Source organism: Copidosoma floridanum, unplaced genomic scaffold (assembly GCF_036245765.1).
Source record: "Copidosoma floridanum isolate Cflo_tuat_1 unplaced genomic scaffold, Cflo_Japanese_pri ptg000013l, whole genome shotgun sequence".
In the NCBI taxonomy this organism is placed as follows: domain Eukaryota; kingdom Metazoa; phylum Arthropoda; class Insecta; order Hymenoptera; family Encyrtidae; genus Copidosoma; species Copidosoma floridanum.
The window spans coordinates 22,829,669-22,857,227 of record NW_028321890.1 but is presented as its reverse complement, the minus strand read 5'-3'; the positions used below and the strand labels follow the sequence as shown (position 1 = coordinate 22,857,227).

The 27,559-nt window shown below is 31.9% G+C and overlaps 4 protein-coding genes across 7 annotated transcripts; all 4 read left to right on the top strand.

The window, feature by feature from the left end:
• The first annotated feature begins 2,880 nt into the window (after nucleotides 1-2,880).
• On the top strand, nucleotides 2,881-6,249 carry LOC106641941 (armadillo-like helical domain-containing protein 3). The gene is made up of 2 exons (XM_089591552.1): nucleotides 2,881-3,518; nucleotides 3,628-6,249. The coding sequence occupies exon 2, from the start codon at nucleotides 3,646-3,648 to the stop codon at nucleotides 5,662-5,664; it is 2,019 nt and encodes a 672-aa protein (XP_089447678.1). The 5' UTR covers nucleotides 2,881-3,518; nucleotides 3,628-3,645; the 3' UTR covers nucleotides 5,665-6,249.
• A 2,002-nt stretch (nucleotides 6,250-8,251) lies between these two features.
• LOC106641954 (serine/threonine-protein kinase pelle-like) lies at nucleotides 8,252-11,379 on the top strand. Of its 2 annotated transcripts, none has more exons than XM_014356548.2 (4): nucleotides 8,252-8,531; nucleotides 8,648-9,079; nucleotides 9,141-9,583; nucleotides 10,134-11,379. In XM_014356548.2, exons 1-4 carry the CDS (start codon nucleotides 8,435-8,437, stop codon nucleotides 10,476-10,478), a joined length of 1,317 nt encoding a protein of 438 aa, XP_014212034.2. In that variant the 5' UTR covers nucleotides 8,252-8,434; the 3' UTR covers nucleotides 10,479-11,379. The 2 variants fall into 2 exon arrangements, with proteins under 2 accessions (XP_014212034.2, XP_089447348.1); XM_089591222.1 differs by having other exon boundaries at nucleotides 9,141-9,587; nucleotides 10,138-11,379.
• Nucleotides 11,380-13,974: 2,595 nt separating this feature from the next.
• On the top strand, nucleotides 13,975-16,506 carry Chchd2 (Coiled-coil-helix-coiled-coil-helix domain containing 2). Of its 3 annotated transcripts, XM_014356535.2 has the most exons (4): nucleotides 13,976-14,166; nucleotides 14,247-14,292; nucleotides 14,785-15,167; nucleotides 16,268-16,506. In XM_014356535.2, exons 2-4 carry the CDS (start codon nucleotides 14,252-14,254, stop codon nucleotides 16,279-16,281), a joined length of 438 nt encoding a protein of 145 aa, XP_014212021.1. In that variant the 5' UTR covers nucleotides 13,976-14,166; nucleotides 14,247-14,251; the 3' UTR covers nucleotides 16,282-16,506. The 3 variants fall into 3 exon arrangements, with proteins under 3 accessions (XP_014212022.2, XP_014212021.1, XP_089447263.1); XM_014356536.2 differs by lacking the exon at nucleotides 16,268-16,506 and having other exon boundaries at nucleotides 13,975-14,166; nucleotides 14,230-14,292; nucleotides 14,785-15,184; XM_089591137.1 differs by lacking the exon at nucleotides 16,268-16,506 and having other exon boundaries at nucleotides 14,785-15,184.
• Nucleotides 16,507-17,604: 1,098 nt separating this feature from the next.
• On the top strand, nucleotides 17,605-19,839 carry Uxs (UDP-xylose synthase). Its single transcript, XM_014356506.3, has 5 exons — nucleotides 17,605-17,839; nucleotides 17,929-18,501; nucleotides 18,598-18,711; nucleotides 18,836-19,156; nucleotides 19,265-19,839. The coding sequence occupies exons 1-5, from the start codon at nucleotides 17,782-17,784 to the stop codon at nucleotides 19,531-19,533; spliced, it is 1,335 nt and encodes a 444-aa protein (XP_014211992.2). The 5' UTR covers nucleotides 17,605-17,781; the 3' UTR covers nucleotides 19,534-19,839.
• The last annotated feature ends 7,720 nt before the right edge of the window (nucleotides 19,840-27,559 follow it).

The following is a 27,559-nucleotide window of genomic DNA, read 5'->3' as shown; positions in this document are numbered from 1 at the left end:
TCGGCTCGCGGGGAGAGGTAAGGGGAGATCAGTGAGGGAGACATGAGAATCCAAATGTGTGCATCGGTGATGATGGAGGATGGAGATGGAGGTTGTAGGTAAGTATTATGGAAATCTTAGCTTGAACTGAAAATACACTTGTATGTACACGCCGGCTAGTGCATGACTGCATATGTGCATTGTTATTTATTCATTGTGTATAGGTACACATACACCTGTATTCTGGATTGAAAGAAAAGAACATTCAAATACTGTATACTTACAAGGGCCGCAAATGCTGCCAGAGCACGTAGGTGACGTATAGGACAGGTCGTGGTATCGCCGCAAACTGTCGGTGCCCGGTGGGTGCCAAGTAGAATATCCATACTTTTGGAGGTAGATTTTCGGGTAGAAGATAAATTATAAACTTGCCGCAAACAGCACAAATAACGTCAACTTTTTGATGTCTACCCACAAAATTAGTTGCGGCTGGTTTATGATTGACTAAATGGCTCTACCGTAAATAGTTATAATTATTTGGATCAGCGCCATCTAGCGTTGCGGATTTCTGAACTAAAAAGTGGCCCTAAACTTTTGACCCACAGCATTAGCGCTTAGAGCCATTTAGCCAATTATAAACCAGCCGCAACTCATTTTATAGCTATAAAATGAAAAAATAACGATATATGTGTTTTTGGCGGCAAGTTACTAATCTATCTTTTACTCGAAAATTCATTTTCAAAAGTATAAATACATAAAAGGTCGATTTTTTGGTAGAAAATAGATTGTTAACTTGCCGCCAAAAACACATGTATCGTTATTTTTTTCATTTTATAGCTACAAAATAAGTTGCGGCTGGTTTATAATTGGCTAAATGGCTCTAAGTGCTAATGCTGTGGGTCAAAAGTTTAGGGCCACTTTTTAGTTCAAAAATCCCCAACGCTAGATGGCGCTGATCCAAATAATTGCTACTATAACTTATAGTAGAGCCATTTAATCAATTATAAACCAGCCGCAACTAATTTAATAGATAGAAAATAAAAATTTGACGTGACTAATGCTGTTTGCGGCAAGTTTACAATCTAATTTTTACCTGCAAATCGACCTCCAAAACCATAAATGTTCTACTTATCTTATTCGGCTTATAAAATCGACTACTTAGTAGTGAATCACTACTAGTGATTACTATAAGTACTACTATTTTACTATTACTACTATTAATGATTTTTGTTTATACAAGGGTGCCTTATGTAGGGGAGGGGGGACAAGGATCAAGATGACAATTGCATTGCACACACGTTTAATTGATTGACAAGAGATATCTTACGTTGTATTTAACCTGTTGTTATTATCTATGAGTAACGTGTTTGAATAAAGCAAATATAATATTAGTATGATAATGATTTTGCGTAGCTCTGAGAAAAATTATGTTGATGGGTATGTTTGCATGCCATAGCAAACGTTTACTTCAAACTAAACATACTTATTTAAACACTACTGTTGTGATGATAATTAGGAAATGAAAAATATCACGAGGCACCACACGAATTAATGTACTTTAAAAGAATGCAATGAAATTATATTAATAAAATTCAAGAATGTTTTTTTTCCGAAAAGTTCATGATTTCAAGTAGTATATCTTAAGGAAGTTACCAAGTTTTAGTCGTATAAATGTGTGTCAAGGGCAATTACTGTTACTTAAAAAGCTATCTGTTTACTATAATTATTAAATTACCTTCCGATATTAGTAAGAATTACATATATGACATGTACGTGTGTACACTTGTTACCAAAAAAAAAACTACAAGAAACTTATACAAGCTTTAGATCATCATCCATCAATATGTTTTCTTTGATTTTTTTCTAGCATATGAGAAATCGTGCGTGTTATCATCGGGTATATTTAACTTCAATGAGTTGAACTTTTTTCCTTGTATTAATTCATGCAAATATACTAACGTTTACATGGCTCTACTGTAATTATTACAATTTACAGTAGAGCCATGTAATCAATTATAAACAAGCCGCAACTAATTGTATACGTATTAAATAAAAAGTTAACGTTGTATGTGTTATTTGCGGCAAATTTACAATTTATCTTTCACCTAAAATCTACTTCCAAAAGTATAAATATATAGGTAAATTTTTGGGTAAAAAATAGATTGTAAACTTTTCGCAAACAGTACAGACAACGTTGATTTTATGTTTTATGTCTGTAAGATCAGTTGCGGCTGGTTTATAATTGACTAAATGGCTCTACCATAAGTTATAGCAATAATTATTTGGATCAGCGCCATCTAGCGTTGGGGATTTTTGAACTAAAAAGTGGCCCTAAACTTTTGACCCACAGCATTAGCGCTTAGAGCCATTTAGCCAATTATAAACCAGCCGCAACTCATCTTGTAGCTATAAAATGAAAAAATAACGATACATGTGTTTTTGGCGGCAAGTTAACAATCTATCTTTTACTCGAAAATTTATCTTCAAAAGTATAAATACATAGGAAGTCGATTTTTTGGTAGAAAATAGATTGTTTACTTGCCGCCAAAAACACATATATCGTTATTTTTTTATTTTATAGCAACATGATGAGTTGCGGCTGGTTTATAATTGGCTAAATGGCTCTAAGCGCTAATGCTGTGGGTCAAAAGTTTAGGGCCACTTTTTAGTTCAGAAATCCGCAACGCTAGATGGCGCTGATCCAAATAATTATAACTATTTACGGTAGAGCCATTTAGTCAATCATAAACCAGCCGCAACTAATTTTGTGGGTAGACATCAAAAAGTTGACGTCATTTGTGCTATTTGCGGCAAGTTTATAATTTATCTTCTACCCGAAAATCTACCTCCAAAAGTATGGATATTCTACTTATATAATTTAATAAAATCGGCCATACGGCACTACTTACCTACTATAATTACTACACATAACTTCACGTATATCTTACACCGTGCTCTCTTTACCAGAATGATAAAAAACACCTTTTTTGTGAGAAAAAAGATGATGCGAAAAACAAATGTATTATAATTGTCGAGGGTCGAGGGTCGAAGGTGGTGGTGCTTTTCGATTTTCACGCCTAACCTAACATGATACTCCTCTCTCGCAAGTAGTGCAATGTCAAAAGAGTGTGTCAACTTTTCCGCTGCAATTTTCACTGTGTCTCCAGTACCTATCTTGTGTTCTTCATTTTTTAAATTTTGTTAAAATATATTTACATTTTTAGCTTCTCAAATGCATTAATACACAACCATTCACTGTTTGTGCAATTGCCAATAGCCTTTTTTTAAATATAATCTATAAGTTTACAAATAAAAAAAGGAGGTTTGCATTCTCTCTTTAAAGCCCATGTACATATACTTAATTATGGACAACCTATAGTACGATTATGATGATGATGACTCAAGAAACTACTTAATTTGTATTCTGCTTGTAAGGACGCATTCCATAATTGATGTAACCAGCTTTGTTTCATGGGTGCCACACAAGGCATGTAAGTTTTCAGACAGGAAGAATGCCTAACTGCAGTTTGGTTTGTTAAGTAAGTAGAACATTTAAATTTGTAGTGACTGTAAATGTACTCACCTGTTTGTTGACTCATTTTTTTGGTTTTAAGATACTGCAAGGCTATTTTTCTATTATTGTTACAGTTTTGAAGTCGTACAACGATGGCTACGAGGAAGCGAAGCGAGTCTGGTGCCAAGCGCCAGTACCGAGGCAAATTTTACACCATGTACGAGAGCCTGTTCAGAGGCGAGGAGCTGACTGTTAGCAACCCCAACTACTGGAACGAGCTGTTCCTGATCAAGCCTATTGTGTCACACATAGATAGCGAAATACTCAAGTTGAACGAGGAGATGTTCTGCCAGTGCAAGAGGAACCTCAATCTTCTAGTGTCGCATTGCATCGACGCCCTGGGGGATGAAAACGCCTACAGAATAGTTTACTCCATGCAGACCCTGTCGGCTGTACTGTTTGCGCTTTACAAGAAGGCCAATCAGAACGACAAGAGCTTTGATTTCATAGACGTTACCTTTGGAGATGAGAATGTTGAAGAGAGGATGACTGTGTTTATACAGCACAGCAACATCTTTTTGAATGGTGAATACTCCGCGACCCTCAAGTCCATGTATTTAAAACTGTTTTTGATCATTGCCACTGGACTGGATAACATCAACCAAAACATGCTTCTGGATTTTGTCATGAGTAGCAGTGTGTTTGAATCTCTGATACAGCTGCTGCGGGAAACTGCTGCAAGAAACGAGCATGGGTACAACGTAGTTTTGATCCTTACTCTTCTTGTCAACTACAGGAAACATGAGAGTGCGAATCCTTTTATAGTGAAATTGTCGATTTTAGATGATGAACTTGCCTTGAATGGATATGGGCAAGTTATTTCAAGTTCACTGTCAACGTTTTGTAGACAGTTTGATCAACTCAAGCCTGATGTTCAAGTGTCTTGGCTTTCATCTCTGACAAATATGATTGGTAATATTTTTGTCGGCGAAGAGGAGGCAAAGAGCCAGCAAATTCGAGAAAATAATGCTCTGCTGCTTGCTCTCTACGAGGCGACTCATCTCAATAGAAACTTCGTTACTACTTTGGCCTACACACAGAGTGACACAAGTTCCCCGCCATCACCGAACAATACACTGAATGCCAATCAAAAGCTTTTGGGATTTCAAGCTCCGGACGTCACAACTCAGCCGGTAAATTTGTTGGCTGTCTTTTTTCAGTACTGTTCTATCGTGATTCAAGCAACAAAAACGGAAAAAGTCATTCACAATGTTAAACTGTGTTTCCTGATCATGAGTTGCATTTCCGAAGACCAATACGCCAATAGTTTGATGCACGACGCCAATCTCGCGTTTAGGGTTCAGCTGCATAAGATGCCAATGCATCACAGAAAAAGTAACAACAAAATTGTATCTGCCCAACCGTTAGCTGCAACGCTGTTAGATCTCCTTGTGGAATTTATAACTTCGCACATGATGAAAAAATTTCCCCTTGAACTTTATCACCATTGTATAGGGATTTTGTTGAGAATACTGTGTTATCAGAAACGCTGTCGCGTCAGATTATCTTATCAGTGGATAAACTTGTGGACCGTGCTTATAAATCTTTTAAAATTTTTATCCTCGCATGAAAGCTACTTTGTTAAAAAAATGGACATTTTTTCTTTGGCCACTAAAGTTGTTAACATACTGAATATATTCGTGACTTACGGTGATATGTTTCTCTCGTCTTACAACACTTATGATGAACTCTTTTACGAAATCATAAGAATGAAATTAATATTCATAAATCTCAATACAATGGGCATCAGGTACTCAACCAATGAATCTTACGAGTATAAGGAGAGTGCACTTAAATTGACCAATTCATTGGTCAATATACGTGACATTTTGAATCACTTTTCGCCAAAAATAAGCGAATGGCTGGCCAAGGAAAATATTTCCACACCGTCGGAACAGCAAATTATGGACGTGATAAATGAAAACTACAACAGCTTGACTTTGAAATTACTAGACAACTTGGATCAATTTGAAAGGTACTCTGAAAATCCAAAGCATTTTGAATTCTTTAGTAGTTTAGTAAGGAGTATTATTTCAACTACACGCACTTCTATCGACATTAACACATTGGATGTTGAAACTATTCTCAAAGAGTACTGCAATAGTTCCTGAAATTGAGATGATTGCTCCGTGGATAGTAATCACTTTTATCCAGTGTCTTGTCAAATAAATTGTTGAATATTCTAGCAGCTTTCATGAAGTTTTGAAAAGGAAGTTGAAATTGTTTTATTTAATTTAATTTTTCGTACAATAAAAAATTAAAAAATAACGAAAAGAACGTGAAATGATGGTAAGCTGATATGATATTTTTGTACTGTTACTATTTTTCAAATACGCATCATTTTCATGTTCACAGAACACAATTAATAAAAATACTTAACTTTTGTCTATCAAAAACAAAAAAAGCAGTTGTTGAGAATTTTAATTACTTGAAAGACAAAAATTATGTTATAGCTTTTGTTTATGCTTGTTGTTAATGAATTTTTCATCATGTATCCAATGTAGAAAACAAAAATGTAAAAATTGACAAAGTACAAATATTAAGGGATGTGTAAATCACTTGAAACCACTTGAATTATATAAACAGTAAAAAGGCTGATGTGATGTTTGAGCATTCGTCCGATATATTATAAAAATGTTGTATGTTAAATGGACTTATCACAACTGAATAAAATAAATGAAAAGCTCTGAAATTTACTTGTTTCCAATATTATTTGATTCATACCATATTTGAATAAGTTGTTTTTTATTTAATTATATTTGAATTCTGAGATACCTATAGTGGATATAATAATAGACCTATTGTTGTTCAGAAAATTTTCAAAAATGCTGGTGTACATACTTACCTTGTTATAAAAAGGTCGATCAAAGTTGATTTTAAAAAATTCAATCGCGTTTCCAATAATGAATTTTAATGCCACAAAACTCAATTGGAGCCAATTGATTATATATGGACGCTGATTCAAAGCGATTAAAATTAATGGTTAAAAAAACAATATTAAACAAAATCTTTTTTGGTCAGAAGTTTACATTACTTTATACCGGTTTACATTATTAAAATACCGCAATATTGGATGAGAAATGTCTAAATGCGGTTGAAGAACGTTGCAATGACGGAGCTTGGGACACCCAGGACCTGCGGCGGATTTGGAGGCAGGCACTTTGCCGATTCCACTAAAACAAACCGTGTCGAAAACTATAATCTTATGAAGTACATAGGTAAAACCAAATTTCAATTGACTTTAATGAGCTTTTCGGTCTATTTCGGTCAAGACAATTGTTTTTAATCGAATTTCATTACATCTAGTTTTGAAATATATTTTTTTTATGTCATACATACGTGTGCCAAGTGGCTCGTTAACGAAATGACTTTAATAGAAAAAAGTGGCATTGAAGTTTATCGATTTGAATCGGCAATTTGGATCGAATCAAATCAATCGACTTTAATGGAATTAAATGAAATGGCGACACTCTTATACTATAATTTAACTTGATTATTATCTTTGTTGGCAAATTATAATTTTTTTTCCTTCTTTTTTACCTATAAACTGAAGTAACAACACGCGTTAGGAAGATTAATATATGCAAACAAATGCCGTTTGATAAAATCGACTTACTTATGAAATACTGCAGTAGTAGAAGAATACCGAACTTTTATTCAAGAAAAACTTTGACAATAAGCTATTTTTCGTTTTTCTTTACGAAATGAAATATTGAAATGAATATAGAACTACAAATAGAGTTAAAAAATTGTGCAAAACGCATATTAATTAAGATGGCAAAAAATTTTTTTTTTTTAATCATCAATAAATTGGATAAAATTAAATTATTCGAAATTTTTATTTAAGTCGATTAAAGAAGTAAAATAGTAAAAATTGCTATCCAAGTCGACCGAATTGATCCGGCCCAAAGTGCCAATTCAAACCGATAATATGTAATGCCATTTATTATTTAAACCGATTAAAAATGTAATTGTTTAAAAGACCAAACCCTCTGTGACGATTGTATTTATTCAAGCTTTTTTTTACAACCTTTTATTGTAAGAATTTTAAACTTTAATAAAGTTCATGTTTATAGGACCATTATTTATCCATTAAGGGTCATGCATGTACTTTGAAAATTTGTTGCTCGAATCAACCAGGAGTGGATAAATCAACTTGAAATTTGGTCAGATGGCAGATATAACTGCATCAAGATTGTAGTAAAACAGTTCATTTGATTTTTCGTTACTGTGACCCAACGACATAACAATCTTTATTTAACAACCCAGTAGTAACAGAGTCTTAATAATCTGGGAAGAAAAAAAATCAATACACATTTAGTAAGTTATTTCTTAGTATATGTAAAGTTTATAATAAGTACTAGAATTGCATACATGCGTCTTTTTTGATTTTGATTAAATAAATACTACGAAAGTAATCATGACAAATTCTTATCATCAGCCGTACGAGAGTGAGAGATCATCGTTTCTCAAGTGCCATTTTCCACGGCAAGGTTTGAATTATTTTTTTAAATTTATAAATAGTAGTATTATTTGAAATCCATTCACTATTGCTGTATACTTTACACGTTATAACTGTCCCCCCGGTTATCACATATTATCTTTAGCTCTATCAATTTGTTGCCCACCTTTTAATGATCTAGTATTTCCTCGTATTTGAATTTACTTGATAGTTATATTTTCGTCTGTGTGTACATCTGTTTATTTGTGTACAACACCAGCAGTTGCGATACGAATATTATAGTGTCAACAATGACACCTTTAAATTAATTCGTTATTCAACAGTACAGGCACATTTCGTATATACACGTGCTCCCGAGTAAAAGAAGTATACACGATAAAAGTGCAAGAAATTTTAATTAAATTTTTTTTCTTCCAACAATGAGTCGTTTTATTTATATCTACGAACTGCCATACGCCACACGAACGAAACTATGTGAACTATTGAATCTAAACAGCAAGTGGAGAAAACTTGCCGGTACGTATAATATTACATATATACTTTTTGTTTTAATTTCAACTGTTCTTGTAAGTATATGTCGTATAATGTATATACATATATATAGACTTTATCATCGATCCGAATTCGTATAGGTGATTACATGAAACTCGAAGATGAGACGATAAAAAAGTTGGAGAAAGGAGACAACCCCGCGGACGAGCTACTAACATTGTGGGGTAATTTCAATCACGAAATATTGGAATTATACATTTTGTTGTACCAAATGGAAGACTACCGGCTAATGGTGTTCTTGCAGCCATTTGTCGAGGACCAATACCACGCGCTGATGTACCTAAGGAAAGACAAATCCACGGAAACGTCCACTGAAGTGACACGCGTGAAAACCTCGACGAAAGCGACGAAGCATCGAAATGACACGTCGAGCCAATCGCGCGAGCCAACGTCCAAGCCGTTGTTTTCGAGCTCGTTGCCGCAAATTCCGTTCGACGAGGTGGTTTCAGCGACCGACAACTGGAACCAAGACAACTTTTTGGGCAAAGGAGGATTCGCGTTTGTTTTCAAAGGTAAAAAAATACACATCACCCTAACAACTACATGCGTGTACCCAATCGATTTCCCTTACAGGTATGTGGAAAAACACCGAGGTGGCCGTAAAAAAGCTTCACCGAAAAAATTCCTCCAGTAGCGCCAAGCTGTACGAGCTGCAGTTGGAACAAATGTTCCGCGAGATCGAGTTGTTGAACTCGTTGCAGCACGAGAACGTATTGTCGCTGTACGCATACAGTATGGACGGCGCGGAGCCGTGTCTCGTTTACCAGTACATGAAAAACGGCTCGTTGAGCGACAGGTTGCACTTGGCGGGCGGTAGCAGGCCCCTCAACTGGCCCCAGCGGGAAAACATAGCCAAGGGGATAGCTCGGGGTCTGCAGTACCTCCACACGGCTCGCCCGAGGCCTTTGATCCACGGGGACATCAAGAGCGCCAATATTTTGCTCACCAAGCACTTTGACCCGAAAATCGGGGACTTTGGGCTCGCGAGGAAAGGCTCCGCTCACGCTTCTGTCAAAGTACGTGTATACATATACCTACATACCGTATTTTTGCATGTGTACCAGTATCGTGTAGTTTTAAGGGGTTCCAACAAAACTTTTCAACATTTTTCTTGGGTTTTACGACGCATACATGTTTTAAGGACCACACGTAAAACGCGAGAAAATTAAGCTCGTTGAAAAAATGTTTTTTCTTAACATAGTGGAATTTTTTTGATAAGGATTAGTCTTTATTCGATGTTTTTTAAGGAAAAATAACAAATTTTAGTCGTCCAATTGGCACTTTGAAAAATGTCCATAAGAACTTTAATTTTAATGTATCTCGAGATTTAACAAAATTTTATAATAAAATCACCTCTAGGAATGCTCTACTTAATATTTTTATGGCACGTGACAATGAAACTAGAATTTAATAATTTATTTCATAAAAGATACACTCGATAAAGTTTTTATCAATTTTTGGTACTTTAACAATAATTAACTTGGGAGTTGCACTGGAATCATCGCTTCAAGTGTGATTAATTTTATTAATTTAACGACTGTGATGATACAAAAGTTTATTTCGTAGGTAGACAAAATCCAAGGGACGAGATCTTATCTGCCCAAAGACTATATACACACCAAGACTTTGTCTACGAAAATCGATACGTACAGTTACGGCATAGTATTGCTGGAACTGGCGACTGCCATTGCTGCTTATAACAAAATGAAATTGAAAGGCGAATCCTTGAAAAATTACGTCGACAGTTTTGGGGACAAATTAGAAGACATTTGTAAATTGAAAGATAAAAACGCCGGCGAAAAAGGTCGTGACATATTCATGTTTCTGATACTGTACGGGAAGTGGTGCTCGCAAGAGTACGAAGAGCAGAGACCAGAAATGACGACCGTTTATGAAGCCATGGCCAAATAATAGATGCACAACAATTATTGTTTGTATCTATCGATTTTACAGCTCGCACTTGCACTACACATACACATTCATCATTATATACTAGTTTTTGACTTGCTACGTACTATATTCAAAGAGATATGTGTATAAATTAGTTTAAACGATACCGATAAAATGTCAACGTTATTTAAGTCCCAAATTATATTTTGGAACTGCATATTTTTACATGTAAAGCAGGATATTTCAAACAGTGTCAGATATTTTATGCCACTCTAGTGAATGTTTCTCTAGATTGATTTTTTCTAGACAAATGCTTCACTTTATTACATATAAAAATTACTTATCGATAAATTGACGCTAAGAAAACGATTGTTTTCATGAGGTGAGGGGTAAAGAGTAAACAAAAAATTACTCAACTCGAAAAAAAAACGATTTACGTGTTGGCAATAAGCCAATGATTTTATATATAGGTAACTATATATGTATTTTTAAAATATACAACTGTACTTTTTATAGTAAGAATCAATCAAGTAAATATTTTCATTGATTTGATTTATATTATTTTGTAAATTTTTACAATTTACTATGTAAGAAAAATTGTTGATGATAAAAACATTTTTAAAATATGATATAAATACATACTTGTAGCATACACAGTCTAGGGCTTGAGCCATGGCATTGAACTATCTGAAAACTTAAGTTTTAACAATATATAAATAAATAATAAAAATTGAGGCTTTTTTTTAATCAAGGAAAATCTTTTTTAACGATTTTGATTTCCGGTTTTTCTGTAATATAATGTAACTAACTTTTTTTTATTTGCCATAAAGTCTATAATGTTGCTAATATAGTATCCCACTCGTGCGTTCAAAGTATGGAATTAACTTCTGAAATTTTTTTTAGATACAGCGATTTAAGTTTCAAAAACGATGTATTTCTTATTTTCATCTGAGAACAAATAATTACATTACATAACTATTCATAAAAAATTGCATTTTTTCATCCTTTACAATACTATATCTTTCGTACATTATACAAATTTTATTTGCCTATAAATTTCATATTTTATTTGTCTTTAGTTATATAAAATAAATCGTATACATTTATCATTCTAAATAGGTACTTTTCAGTTTTGTTGGGTTACTTTCAACTATTTTAAAAAAAATTCCAATACATTGCAGATAAAAAAAGGAACAAGAAGTAATTTATTTTCCTGCTGAATTTGAGTGGAAATAAAAAAAGATACAGAAGGTCAATAATATAAAAATATTACTATGTTCACATACAGATTAGGTTGAAAATGATGATGCTATACTAGAGTTTTAAATTTTTACCAAAATGAGAACTGCCAAACGTGCCACCCATCACCTCGATCACTTCAATTTTCGTCGTCATGTTAAATTTAAGGAAAACTTGGTGTTAAGAGCAATAAATCCTAATGGATAAATGTATTGTGTGGATGAAACTGTGCATATAAATTAATTATAATATTGTACTACATTTCCGAAACTGCATAACATTTTGGAAAATACTTTATATTTTTTAAATAATTTTAATACGTCACATAATCTCTTGCAAATGCTATCAAGGTAACTTTGTGATTGATTCTTTTGAGTCTTACCAAATATTTTCAATAAATTTAAACTATAAAACGAATTTGTAAAAAAATCATAGTAGGCGCACAAATTTCAATTACCATTGAATTGGATACCTAATAGGATTCAAATTATAAAGGTTTTATCGCAATTAACTTAAACATGTAATTCTTGTAAAATAATTTATTTGTAGAAAAATAGATTTTACTTTTATACATAATACATAGCATTAAATTTAACATACTCGTGATTTAAAAAAATTATTTACAACATAACATCACCTTTTATACAAAGTTTCGAACGAATAGTAAATATGTTCGTCACATCGCCATGTTTGAGACAGTAGTCGTACAATTTCATAAAGTAAGTCACAGCATTGGATCCAGTATTACTTAATATTTTACATGTATTGCTTAAATTGATGACTTTTTCTTCGACAACCCTTAGATACGTAGTTTTGTCGTCTTTGTCATCGAACCAAAGATCAAACAAATCTTTAAAAGTTTTCGAGGCACTAGATTTGGCTCCTTGCAAGATGTGACATATGTCAATCAAAGGAACGCCATTTTCGTTGATAATTCTTAGATAACGTGTTTTATTTCCTTCGTTGTCGAACCAAAGTTCGCACAAATTTCTAAATGCATTTGGAGTTTGTAGACCTGAGCCACTTAGAATTTTCGACATGTCGGATAAATTCACTCCTTCGTTGTTCAACATTTTCAAACATAACTTTTTGTTTTTATACTTACCAAACCAAATATCGTACAGTTGTTCAAAGATACTCACTGTATATGGTTTTGTTCTTTTTAAAAAGTCAAAAATTGTTAGTAAGCTAACATTATATTTTTCACAAGTTAACAAGTAATCTGATTTATTTCCTTTTTCATCAAAAAAAAATTTTAGCACAGCTTGAAAAGTGTCTGAATTTTGTTCTGTCCTGTTAAAAAAATCATAAATATTTGACGCACTAATTCCGTATTTTTCAATGGCTTTCAAATATTCTGTTTTTTTTCCTCTATCGTCGAACCACAAGTTGTATAAAATTAAAAAATCTTGGACAATATTTTGACAGCTTTTTTCAAAATTCTAGAGATTTTTGTTAAACTAATATCATTTTCAAGAAGAGTTTCCACATAACTGATTTTTTCTCTCCTTTTTCATCAAACCAAAGATTATATAAATTTTTTAAACTTTTTCCAGCATTTGTACCTTTATTCACAAGTAGGTATTGTAAAAATGTCTACTATTCCAAGACCATTTTTTTTAATGTTTGCAAATAAAATGATTCGTTTGCATGTTCGTCAAACAAAAAATCGTACAAATCTTTGTAAGACTTGACTACAAATCATCTAAATCATTCTGGGTCCGTACCATATACATCGGCCTATGTTATAACATAGGGCCTGCAAAGCAAAAAAAGTTATATGGTACGGACCCAGGCTGATTGGCGGAATGATTAGCGAAGGAAACAAAAGAAATGGAACAAAAATAAAATGATTGGAACGAACTAACCGAACGGACTGTATTATAGGGAACAAGGGAACATTAGTATGAACGAAGTTGCAGATGCGACGATTGCGGAATTCAATATCCAGCCATTTATATTAATTGATCGAAATTTTGTAAGTATTTTTATACATATTTTGATTGCGCGTCAAACGTGCAATGACATCTGTGAAAATAAATTGATTTGACTTACAATAATAAGGTTATATTATATATATAATAGCTAAAAATTACAGTATAAATGTATTATTTTGATACCCAAATTTTGATGTGATATATCTTAAAAAGGCGGTCTTAAACGAAAAATTGCTTTTACAATTATTTTTTTGATTTTTACGCGCAATCGTTTGAATCCAAGATAAACAAGATAGCTTTCAAAAAAATAATTTTGAACGCCAAGTTCTTGAACTTGAATTGACTCAGACGCAACACGCAACCCAACGCAACCATATGACATCGCTTTTTTTAGTTTGTCGAAAGTTAATAGACAAAGACGTTGTCTTTCTCAAATTCAAGCATAGATAATTCTACTTCAACTATTGTTGAATCCAATAAAACATTTCTTTTACACAGTTAACAAGGGAACTTCGAGTAAAACTGCACTAAATGTACGGAAACTTGCTTTATTAAAATTCTATTAATTTTTTGTCCAAGTTTTAACCTATTTATAGTTCTGATTAATTTTTAGTTAAAATGCCACGACGTGGTCGAGCATCTGGACCTCCTCCAAGGACGTACGTAACACTCTTCTTTTAAACCTTTGTTATAAAAAAATTTTTCTTGCTTGCTATACACGTGATATCTTAAATACACGTGATTTCCATATCTTGGGAAATACTCTTTACATCATGCTTATGCAATTCGTCAGCTAAACTACGTACCAAATGCTATTTCATTTTAATATGTAGTCGATAAAAGTGACTCAACTGCCAAAATTTGCTATTACATTGTGTATGATTTTTTACTTGAGAAATTATGCAACTTTTATTTGTCTTGATAAAATAAAAATGAGTCACCTAATCGCAATTTACTATGCAATAATAAGTAATTTTTCATTGAATTCATATTTTATTTTTTTTTTTTAACTATTGAAAGTGTACATAAAAACATTATAGCAAAAGAAGAAAAACAACACATTAATATTTATTTCTGTTAACTTCTTACCATTTGTGTTTATGTGTGTGTTAATTAATGATGATTATAAGATGATCTAAATAATTTTCCAGGGTCAGGCAACCTGCCGCTTCTATGCAGCGAACCTCAGCACCAGCTAAATATGCACCAGCTCCAACTTCAGTTGCACCACCGGCAATGGCTCAACCTCAGCAGCCATCATTAATGGGCCAAATGGCTGCAACTGCTGGTGGTGTTGCCATTGGTTCTGCTGTAGGTCACACCATTGGCCATGCTATGACTGGAATGTTTAGTGGAGGATCTAATGAAGCACCAGCTTCATCAGCTGTGGCATCTCCTAGTTCAAACTCTGCACAACCTGCTGGAGCTTGTGCTTGGGAAATAAAGCAATTTTTAGAGTGTGCTCAAAATCAATATGAATTGTCATCATGCGAAGAATTGAATCAACTTCTTCGTCAATGCAAAGCTAGCAATGGTAGGCTAATTGTTTAAAGTTCTGAATATTACATACTTGTCTTTAGTTCCAAAATTTGTTTTAAAAGGACTTTACGTCTACTGATAACTAATCTAACCATCGAAATTGGTTCAAGCGATATCAATAGTCACGCTTATGCCAACTCCAAGAAGAGCCATTAGGTGTATCGATTATCTATTCGTGTTTACTCAAAGCAACTCAAAGTATCTGTATCTGTGGTCTAGTACCATGTATAGACATACGTGTTACATTTATTTCAGATTAAAGTAATAGTTATTTCTATTTCATCTATAATCCAACTTTATGAATACGTTAAGAATTACTTGCCTTTGTAGCATTTTATTTGATTTATTAATCATTTCTTGTCTTCATACCTTGTTTACAGTTCGTTTAAGAATAACATTTAAAAGCACTTGAAACAATTTTCATGGCCAGATTCGTTTATCAGAGCACTCGTAAATTCTGTTACACCAACAAATATACTCCTAACAAATAAGCACTAAAATTCTGTAATTCAGAAATGTTCTTCAGATATTGATTGGATTGAAAAATAGCTAAAAATTTATTCAATTGGCTATTAAAATTTTGTAACGAGTTTGCCAAAGGTTTTTCAAGAATAGTGAAAGTGTAAAGGTACAATACTTTTATTCAAAATATTATGGAAACCAACAGTTGGATAGAAAAAAGTTTAATGGGAAGTTATATGAAACAAACAAATTTAATGTACTTTATCCCACGTGTAAAAATGTCACTGAGAAAAAAAAGCACAAGTCAAGGGTATCGAGTTTAACGATTCATTATAAATTCACACAACTTTTGTATTTAACTTTATTTTTTATCCAACAATCGGTCTACAAGATATTTTTGATAAACTTACTTTACATTTGCACTTTCAATGTTGTCACGAAACACAGCACAAACCAGCTATTTCAAACTACGTGAGTCAATTTGTTGAATTTTTGCTATTTTTTGGACTAATCCAAATCTGGAAGGTTTTTTTTAGGATAAAAGTCTTATTTATTTGTGTAGTATGTGGTTTTGTATTTTGTAAAACCTATATGATTGCAATGACGTTATTTAACTATAAACTTTTTTTTCAGGTTTAGCAATGTAAAGATTGAAAGGAAGATTAGTCGAATATACTTACCAATTGTTAAATAGTACTGAGTTCCAGAATAAATAATGAAATAAAAACTTTCTGGTATTATTCATTTGAATATTTTGTTTACTACTTATTTCTTTTTGCTAATGCTAAAATTTATCATCTGCAAACATAATTTTTGTTATATCCTGTAGTATTTGTGTGATTGAAAAATTATTAAATAAATACTAAAATAAAGCACTAAATGTATTTATTTTGATCTATTTAATGTACACTTGGACATAAATCGATGTATCAGATACTCCTTAGTCCGTGGCATACTCTTGCACGTTTGAAATGTGTCACAAATACATTAATTTGATAATTATTTATTAATTAAGCTAGTCACGCAAGTCTAATAGTTTCTTTCACATGTTTTATAATAAAAATAGTGTTTAGTTATTTTAAATAATTAAAACGTCAAAAACGTAATTTTTGCAAATAATTTTTTATTGATTTATTTTTAAAAAAAAAATGAAGCTTTGTTAAGTCCTTAAAGGCTTTTACAGCTTCAAAATGATGAATATGTAAAGGCAGACGAAGTAGCGGTCGCGGCAGTACTTAAGTAGTGTTTCTTATGCCTACTGATGTACTGACTACTCGGTAATTTTACAAGTAATGTGTTCTGCAAAAGCTACCTGTAATCGTTGAGCGGCCTTACTGTCGACCTGTAAGTACTAACTATACTGTTGATGGGTTTTACTGCTATAAACAAATTCAAAATTTCCGTGATAAGACTCAATTTTCCCTGAGATATTTTGGAATTTGTTGACAAATATGTAAATTTAAGTATTTAGAATTGAATGATTTTTATACTTAAGTTACATAGCCATTTCAATTGAAATGGAAGGTTTACATCGATGACATCGTTTCGATGACTTCAATGACTTCGAAGTCCTTCGAAGGTCCTTTGCCACCTTTGGCTTTCGAGATTTTCGAGAAAGTGAATACTGCTAGATGGCGCTGGCTGCAATTAACAATTCCTTGTTAACCCTCTGTAACTAACAACACTGTATATTTTTATTGTTAATTTTATAAATTATTCTTATGCATATATGTACAGTGCATATACTGTGTAAATGGCGATATGTATTTACAAAAGCCAATAAATACCTACTTAAACTTAAATTTAAAGACTCTATATTCTCTCAAAATTTCGTTAGATGCTTTATTGTAGACCTATAGAATGTCCATCTGAAATAGGTTCATCTTTGGATTCTTTGGAGAATATTACCTCCAAAATCACTATGAACATTTTTCCAACAATGTATATTTCAGCGTAAGTATAAAATAAAAATATGCTGTTCCAACAACACTCGTAATCTTGAAGTTGTTGTCGCGTGTGTAGGTATAGCTGTCATACGCAGGTTATATCAATGATAAGTGAGCGTTCGATTTACCTTTTAATCTGTAAATAATGCCGTGAGTCTCGAGTTTAATAATAAATAGCACTCATGTTTTGTGCAAAACGTCATGACCATTCAACGAAAAATGAAGCAAATAATTTTTTTGCTCATTGCCGTAATTTTAGGTGAGTACTGTTTTTAAACTTTCTCTCATTGCACGACTACTTACAAGTATCGATTGTTTTGTTAAAAAAAAATATTTTTTTTTTTCTAGTTTTAGGAATTTACAAGACTTTGGTAGGGTCCGAAGGTAACGATAACGCATTGCCCAGCTTTCGTGACAGGTTGTCGATCGATAGTATCAACAGTGCGCTAAAAAAAGCCGCTGATGTCAGGGCAGAAGGTACCTTGTCTGACATAAGAAATCTTCAGGAGGCCAAAACTAGGATCCGAGAGCTTGAAGAAAAGCTCAAGCGTTTCGAGACAAGACTTGAAAACCAAATGCCCAAAAATTATCCTATGGTCAAGTTCTTAAATTACAGAAGTAGAAAGCGTATACTGATCACCGGTGGTGCTGGTTTTGTGGGTTCGCATTTGGTTGATCATTTGATGCTGGCTGGACACGAGGTCATTGTTCTTGACAATTTTTTCACCGGCAGAAAGAGAAATGTCGAACACTGGATTGGCCATGAAAACTTCGAGCTTGTTCACCATGATGTCGTTAGGCCTTTGTACGTTGAGGTAGATGAAATCTATCATCTGGCCAGTCCTGCCAGCCCACCGCATTACATGTTGAATCCTGTTAAGACTATAAAAACTAATACGTTAGGAACAATAAATATGTTGGGTAAGTGATTTTGCACAATTAATCAGAAAGACTTAAGGGGTAGTTAGATTATTACTTTATAGCTTAAGTTCAACTATTATGTTACCACAATTTTAGGTCTTGCCAAACGTGTTGGTGCCAAGGTTTTGATAGCAAGTACTTCTGAAGTGTACGGTGATCCAGATGAGCATCCTCAATCTGAAACGTATTGGGGTCATGTGAATCCAATAGGTAAATATAACAAATACATTTTAATACCCTACGCTATTAAATCGTTATTTTTTATATGTTTGTAATTAATGCACGCAGAAATTATTTTTAGCCTTGTAAAAAAAAATTCGTTATTTATTTTAAGGCCCAAGAGCGTGTTATGATGAAGGAAAGCGTGTTGCAGAAACATTAAGTTATGCTTATCAGCATCAAGAGAACGTTTCTGTTCGTGTCGCGCGTATTTTCAACACTTATGGGCCTAGGATGCACATGAATGATGGTCGTGTGGTTTCAAACTTTATTCTTCAAGCATTGCAAAACCATTCTATAACAATATATGGCGATGGCAAGCAAACCAGATCGTTCCAGTACGTTTCAGATCTGGTTGATGGGCTAGTTGCTTTGATGGCCTCGAATTTCAGCCAGCCCATCAACATTGGTAATCCAACTGAACATACAATCGAAGGTATTGATAAAATATCATTAACAGTCAATGATTTTTTTTTAGAGTTAAAAAATCAGAAATATAGTTTCATGTATGAACAGTTTTCAAGCTATCTTAATTTATTTATAGAATTTGCACAAATAATAAAAGATCTGGTTGGAGGAACAAGTAAGATAGTTGAACTAGCTGCTGTTGAAGACGATCCTCATCGTCGAAAACCAGATATATCTAGAGCTAAAAAGTATCTTAATTGGGAGCCAAAAGTCCCACTAAATGAAGGACTGAAAAAAACAATAGCTTATTTCACGAAAGAATTACAGAGATCGAAGTACGCAACATCGGACAATGATTTCAGACCACCATACAATAATGATCATGATATAATTGAACAATTATAGTTTACTGGTCAAACACTTACTGTTGTGATTTAAAATGTATGAACATAAAAGACTATCTTGTAAATACGTTCAAGTTATTAGTCCGTACAAAACTCAATAAAAATATCATTCTGCCTGTATTTATTTAAGTGAAAAAAGATATTCAAAGAGTTTTAGAAAACCAAGAAAATCTTCATGTGATGGTGAAAAAATCTGTAGTATAAGTATGTGTTGTTTGGTGAAACAAAAGTTTAATGTGTGTAATTGAGAAATGAGAGTGATGGTTGTATAACTAAACGATTTTAATATTAACTTTGTATTATAAATCACGAGAGTGTAAATGATTTTATATTTATGTTGTGACAGTTATTGTTATTCACTTGTATAGTTTATAAGATCAATTTTTACTTTTTTGTAAAAAATCCTACTAAATATATGAATAAAAAGTATTGATTTCTAAGAAAAAGCTGCCATATTTTTTTAATGTCATATTGCCATATGTATTTTTTTTTTAAGCAAACATTTTTCAAGCTGTTCACAGTAATTTGATTTAATTTATGTATTAGATAGTGAATTTATTTAATGTAAAAATTAAATATTTCTTACAAATAATTTGATTATAAAATTCGTTCGAAACGCTAAAATTAAAATCAAATATAATGTTTCAAGTGTGGAGTAAATTCTTTTTTTTTTAATTAGTAATCATACAACAGTTTTTTCACGTTATTTGTGTATTTACTGGTATCGTATAACTTAAGGTTTTGTTTTTGCCTTAATAATATTATGGTTTACTGCACTTCATATTATTTATTACATAAATCATTGATGTTAAATGAGAAAGCATCCGATAGCAAAACAGAAAATAATTTTCTGTTAAGAATTTTCACTCCATCAATGTGCTAGTTGTAAATTCATACCTTGGTTACTTTGGTAACCTGTTAATTTTTAAATACATTCTCCACAAAAAATAATACCCAAAAATATTTGTATTACCAACTGAAATTTGCAATTCGTAATTTCTACTTCTTTCTGAGAAATATCCTCATGTTATGTTCTTTGGGGATTTTGCGATATATACTCGACTGTGCCAATTATTTTTTTTTAAACGTTAAACCCCATGAAAATTAGGATGTACTATAAAGTAAAACAAGAATTTCTCAGTAATTACCAGTCAATTACCAGTCAATTGCATTGACCAATGCAAATTGAGATTTTGTCTTCTTTTTATGTAAACCGTCGTACCTTCCTCTGTACCAAAGTCCTCGTGGGTTCCACCTCTCGCTCAATCCATCTTATTTTTTAAGGGATTTCCTATTTGACACTTTTTTCCCAAGCGTCGAAATAAGGAATTATATTTCCATAGCGCCAGATACATTAAAAATTAAAATATTAATATCAAAAATCGAGAGTTATAGTATTAAGTAAATAATTTTTCGTTTCCTACTTGGGCCGTAAAATAGCCCCGATTACGATGGTGCTTCTGAGATGAAAACTACTATTATTTTCGTAGACTACAGTATTTAACATTTTATTTAATAAATAACGCCAATCACCTTGCTTCAAGCTACACTATAGTTTAACCATATTTTCAAAGGAGCTTGACAATCGAGACAGGGTGATCGATATTTTCCCCTATTTTTAAATAATCCATTTCACTTATCGACCAACTATGTGTTACATCCAAGCATCCACGCTTGCAAAAGAAAAGCTTTTGGATTTTGTTGGGTGGGTGACCCGTTGATAGATCCACAATTAAGATCTCATCTAATCCCACTTGGATGTGCCATTAATTGTCACCTATATCGACCTTCGCAATTGTTTTGACGTGCTAGAACTCTCGGTATTAAATTTTTAAGCTTTTGGTTCGCGTGTCCTTCTTACTGTAATTACAAATTCTTCATGACGGTTTATAAGTACATTTAATTTGGCCTAAAACGATTTTTTTTACACCTGGTGCGGTTAAAAATCTTACAAATTAAGATTCCAGAGGTCAAAATAGAAATCTAAAAAACCTTTACATGCAGCGATCTCCTCCTCCCATCTACTCGACTAAATACCAGAATAAATATTTATGATATTTTTAAAATTTTTTTAAAAGACACCCCCCAGATCTGTATTGAACCCTAACTATAGTTACATCATACGTGGCAGTATTTGATAACTTAATTATATCTTGAGTTCAAGGTTCTTACAAGAACATAACTTTTGCATAAAGCATTATCTTAATCGACAATAATATATGCTCAATAGAGGACCAGTGATTAAATAATCAAAAACCTCGACTGCGATATTTAAATTGTTTTTTTTTTTTTCCTAAGTATTGAAATGTTACATTGGAAAATCTTGAAAACATGAGAAATGCGTTAGAAAAGAAAAACGATGCGAAACGAAATTGATTAAAAATTAATTTCCTCCCTTCGGTGCGAGCGGGGGAGCCAAGAGACGCGGGAGGGATCCACAGCGTGTATATTCGTGGATCTTTTTCGAGTGGCCGAGATAAGGCCCCACGAGCCTACCTCGATAATTGCAAGCTCCGCATTTGGTGCAGGGTCACTCGATACTTTCAAAATGTTCTCGCAACGAGTCCCCTTGGACCATCATTAGCTGAGAGAGCACTATATAAGTCTTTTTGGGTATATAAGCCGCGAAATTTGCCCACACTGGCCAGTCTCGATTTTTGATACCTGGTCCAGTGGTCCCATCAGGCAAGTCGTACGTATATCCATACAGTACCGTTTTCGTTTGTGGCCGGCTTAGTGAGTAAACCGGCCGGTACAATAAAAAAAAAAAATCAATCAAATCTCATAACCAGCTCACAAGTGTACTTACCCGGGAAATTTAACTAACATTTTACTGACCCCCCGGTTCAGATTTTAAAGATCAAACAACCTTTCCGCAGAAGTAACATCATTTTTTTTACTTTTTTACTTTTACCTACTGTATTAGACGACTTTCGTTCTGTCTCAACTTTCTTCTCAGTCTCAAAAAAATTTAATAATTTTTTTAAATTAAACTTCGGATAAAGCATGTATAAGAGCTCTTGAAAAAAAACAAAAAAAACAAAAACAAATTAAAGAGTAGAAACTTTTAGAACGCGTGAAAAAATTTATAAAAAATTTTATTTTTTTGCTTTTACTACCAAGTCTTGAGAGGGATTGTATTTGAAGGTAAAAATTGCAATGCTGACCGTTAATATTTTTATAAAAAATATCACGGACATATAAGTTGCTGACAAACCGAATGGACTAGTAACTGTTCCATACAACCTATCATTCCTAAATATGACCCAGTACAGATTTTCATTCCATTAGAGTACTCCCTTCATAAGATCATTCTAAGAGTTCATATATTTTATAATAATTAGTTACAAGTTCCAAAGACCAGATAATACTGATTCATTCCTGTGATTAAACAAAAAGAATTTTTTTTGTGGATAAAAAGTATTTCATTTTTTAAATTTGACCTAATAAATCACTAAGCGTTAGCAAAATTATAAAAAATAGTCTAATAAATTATACATCCTTTTATTTTATTTTTATTGGTGTGTAAGTATTTTAATTCAGTATACGATTTAAAAAGAATGATTTTCAGAAAATTAAGGGTTAGTACTCAACAACTCGTTGGGTGCTAAAAGGTCAAAGGCTGATTAAAAAAACCGCAGTTTTGAAATTTAAAAAATCTGTTTTAAAAAATTACTACTTTTCATGAAGCAAAAAACTTTTGTTTCAAATTTTTTAATTAATTGTTTGTTCTGGAAATAAATTTAAAAGTTGCAGTGATATAAGTTGTAACTGCTGTTACTGCAAGATAACTTACATCATACCTATCGTTGCATTGTCAGATAAATATTACTTAAATGATTATTATGCAACTTTACTTTTTTTACTTACTACATGACTATACTTTTTGTGAGATAAGATAAAGCTATCAATCATTACGTTTTCTGATTAATGGTACTATTGACAGCAATTGTTATATAACTTCATTTGCTTGCTGCAGTATCAAGTGAAACTTTGATATAACTATATCTTTTGCAATACTATCCAATCAAACTGAAAAATATAAAAAAGACACCTTTTTACGAAATGAACAGCTATCTTGCTGAAAGTCTCTTTTTTTATCATCTGTCTCAAAAATATAACTTTCAATGCAATTTATTTTATATTGTTAAATAATTAAAGTTTCACTTTTCGAATTTTATCCGACTTATTAGCATTCTTACGATTTAATTGCTATATGTATTTGAATAATAACATCAATTTATAAATTTTTTGTTGAGATATGGTCTGCAAAGTACTGTAAATGTATAAAATAATGTTTTAAACCTAATGTTTTTAATGAAAAAATATGTACAAATGTTACATTACTCAATATTTTCCTAATTTTTTTGTAAAAACTCTTTTTCAAATGAGTAGTAAGAAAATTAAAAAAATTTAGAGACTAGTTCAAGTAAGCTTTTTTAAAAAATATACACAATTGAGTTTTTGTTCATCCATCACACATAGTAAATTTTAATAATCAAATTACTCTTCAACAATATAGATTTGTATAACATATACGTATACAATAACTGTGCCACTTTTTTTTTTTTTTTTTTTTTTTTTTTCAACGTATTAGCATGTTATACTTTTTGTGAAATGAAACAACGAAGAACGTATGTTAAAGTTTTTGTGCCATCTGTACATAGTCAACAGAACAAACCGTTGCTTAATTTATAATTAGCATCAGCTTTGGAGTGTTATTTTCAAGCTCAAAACACCAAACTTTCAACAGACTGTGGGCAGATCGTAAAAAAACTTTTGCCATTCAAGAAGGGGTGGAGACTAGAATCAAAGTTAAAGCAACACTAATGAAAAATGTAGTGGAAGCGTACTTTAACAAGAAATAAACAACTTATACAATTTAATTTATTTACTTGAAAATATAATTTTGGCTAAAAAATATGTTGTATTTTTTCAGGTTGTTACTCTGCAAAATTGCGATTTTTTTTCGAAAATCATCAAGAATGTGTCGTAAATTGATCATAGCAGTTTTGTTAATCGGATTGAGCTGTGAGTAGAGATAATTTTTTTGATAATTTATTTTTATTTAAACTTCAATATTGGATGATAAGATGTCTACTTATCCATTCGTTACAATAGAGCTTTTTGTTTCATTTGCTTATACAGCAATATGATAAATTATTTAACGATTTATTCATTGTTATAAATTTTTCAAAGTTAAATATTTTATTGGGAACCTATTTTTATATGAATGTAACATATGTGAAAGAAAAAAAGTTACAAACATTAATTTTTGAAATTAAAAAAAATTGCGCAATCAAATAATACAGTTGTAAAAGATTAAATTAATTCAGAGTTTGTGTCATTTTTATATTTCAGTAAACTACTGTCTCGCAAGTGCATATAGGGTAAGAAATTGTGTATTTAATTTACATGACATGTATTTACTTACCAAACTTAATTTTTTTTTTTTTTTTTTTTTTTATGTACACGCCTTTCTTACAATTTACTTATAATTTTTACGTGCTTTTTTTATATATTTATTACATGGTACTTAACTGATATTGAATATTTTACGACAAAAATCTATTATATAATATAAAAGTGATCTCAAACAACCTTGACTCACAATAAAAATTAAAATTTTTAGGACAGCTCTATAGTTTTTCCGGGAGAAACTAAATCTCACTTTTATTCAACACACCCAACTCGACCTCCCGGTATTCGAACTTCACCTTCACCGACTACTGAATCATTCGAAAGTTGTAATTCCCAATGCCCGGTAAATATTTGTTTTATATTTCCACTGGTTTAATTATTTTTACTTGATACTGTAACTAATGGTAAAAACATTTGCTAAAAGTTTGGTTAATTTTAATTACTTATGTAGAAAACAGCTGAGTACAATCCAGTGTGTGGTACAGACAATAGGATGTACAACAATCCATCACATTTAACGTGCGAAAGAATATGTCGATCATCAGGTGAGTAATGAAAAGAACACGTGTGTATATTTATAATTTGTTCGTACCATACAATATTTTTATTATTGTATTTAATCATCCAGGTTTACAACTAAAGAATGTTGGTCGATGCATAGATCCTCGAGTTCAGTCGGTTTAGTTTCAGTTTATGAAACAAATACAACGTACATATCGAACTGAAATTTAATTTTAAAATGAATGTAAAGTGCGTATTTCTGTAAAATAATGAATCTTGTAAAAAAATGTGACCAAATTCCTGCACATATTAAAAGTTTTTCACAAAAAGTATTTATTTATTACATTTTTCCCCAGTAGAACTTAATTAAAAAATTATAAAGACTTCACCAAGCATTAGTTTTCATTTAAGTCGAAAATGTTTAGTCAATGTGATGTTATGTCATACCGAATAAAGGAAACGTTTATGCAGTAAGTTAAAATATTTAATGTGAGGTTTACATACATGGTATCAGTAAAAAAATACTAGTATTCAATTTTTAACTATATAGTTTGGTAATATAAGAGTATTTAACATTTTTATACTACGAGTTTAATAAAAAATGTACGATGTGCCAAAGTTTACCATTTCTAGAGCACGATTTTACAACATCGCAAAGCTGGCGATTAACATTAATCAATATAATTTATTGTCACTTTATGTATGAAAGCATCAGAAATTCTTGAGAAATTTTTAAATCAACACATTGAACTTAATTAATCTTTAAATTTTGAAAAAGGTAATTTTAATAGAGATATCACAATTTTTTATTTAAATGTATCCTTTATCGAACGGAGCCATTTACACTACAGGCAAATAATGTAAATAACGCTAATGCTACCAATAAAATTGAGACTTGAAGATGTTTTGCGATGTGTGCACACAAGGTTCGTCAATGTTAAAAAGCACAACTTTGGTAAATAATCGCTTATTAGGCCAAAACAGGTTAAAGAATTTCATACCAATTAAACTAAGAATTTTTCATTCATGACTAAAATTGATTTTTATCAATTGAAGACTATGACAATAATTTCAATTGTGGTAGAACATATGCATTTTAAATTCCACTTCGATCATAAAAGAAACACGTGTACTTATTCTGTTTTGATTCACAACATCCGAAGATCAAGGAAAAAGACAACCACTCGTATGAATCATGTTTACGTCAGTGCAGTATTATTGAGTTTATAAATAGGGAAATATGTCTCTCAATTAGAATACTTATTTTTCCTAGCTCGGCGTTTTTTTCAACGTATTGATGTTTACTGTGCTAGACGACAACCACTTATTTTTTTAGCTACACAGCAGTAGAGTTAATTAGTTTTTTTTTCTGGGAGGCATTAAACACTCTGCATAAACTTGGCTCATAATTTTTCAGGTTTCCTGGAGAAAGAAAAAAATTAAACGTGTTAAAAATTTAAAAAACATTTTTTTTCAACCAAAAACTTTACCAGCCTTCATTTATGAATAAGTATTTACTACTGAAAATCATGAACTATAAGTTGTATGATTGCAGTTGACCTTGAATTCTGTAGTTTACTCAAAGCCCCACTTAATGTTACTAAGATCCGGTGTGGGGCGAGACAAAAAAATTTGATAAATTCAAACTGTTTTACTATACTATCTGAAAATGAAGACTATTGCAGAAATAAGGTCGTATATTTTTATCACTATGGTCGCTCCAAGTGATTCGGCTATTCTTTTCAACATTATCCACCTGACGAATAAAAATCACCAGTACAAAGTGGGAAGATTTATTATGCCACCTAATAAAAATATCAAAGTATTACAATAAGGTTTCTTTACCTTCTTTTTGTAGATAATTAAAAAAGTAATTAATACTGGAGAGAAAAACACCCATACTCTTTTTTTTGACATAATAAAAATAGTAGATCGCTAACTTTTTTTTTAATAGAAAAAATCTCCTTTATTATCAAAAAAAGGCAAAATATAGTACAGTTAAGTGCATGTAAATATGGAATAAAAACATCAATATTTATTATTTAATTAATTAAAAAGATAAAATATTAATTTGGCTATAAAAAATGTTGCACTCGCCAACGTTG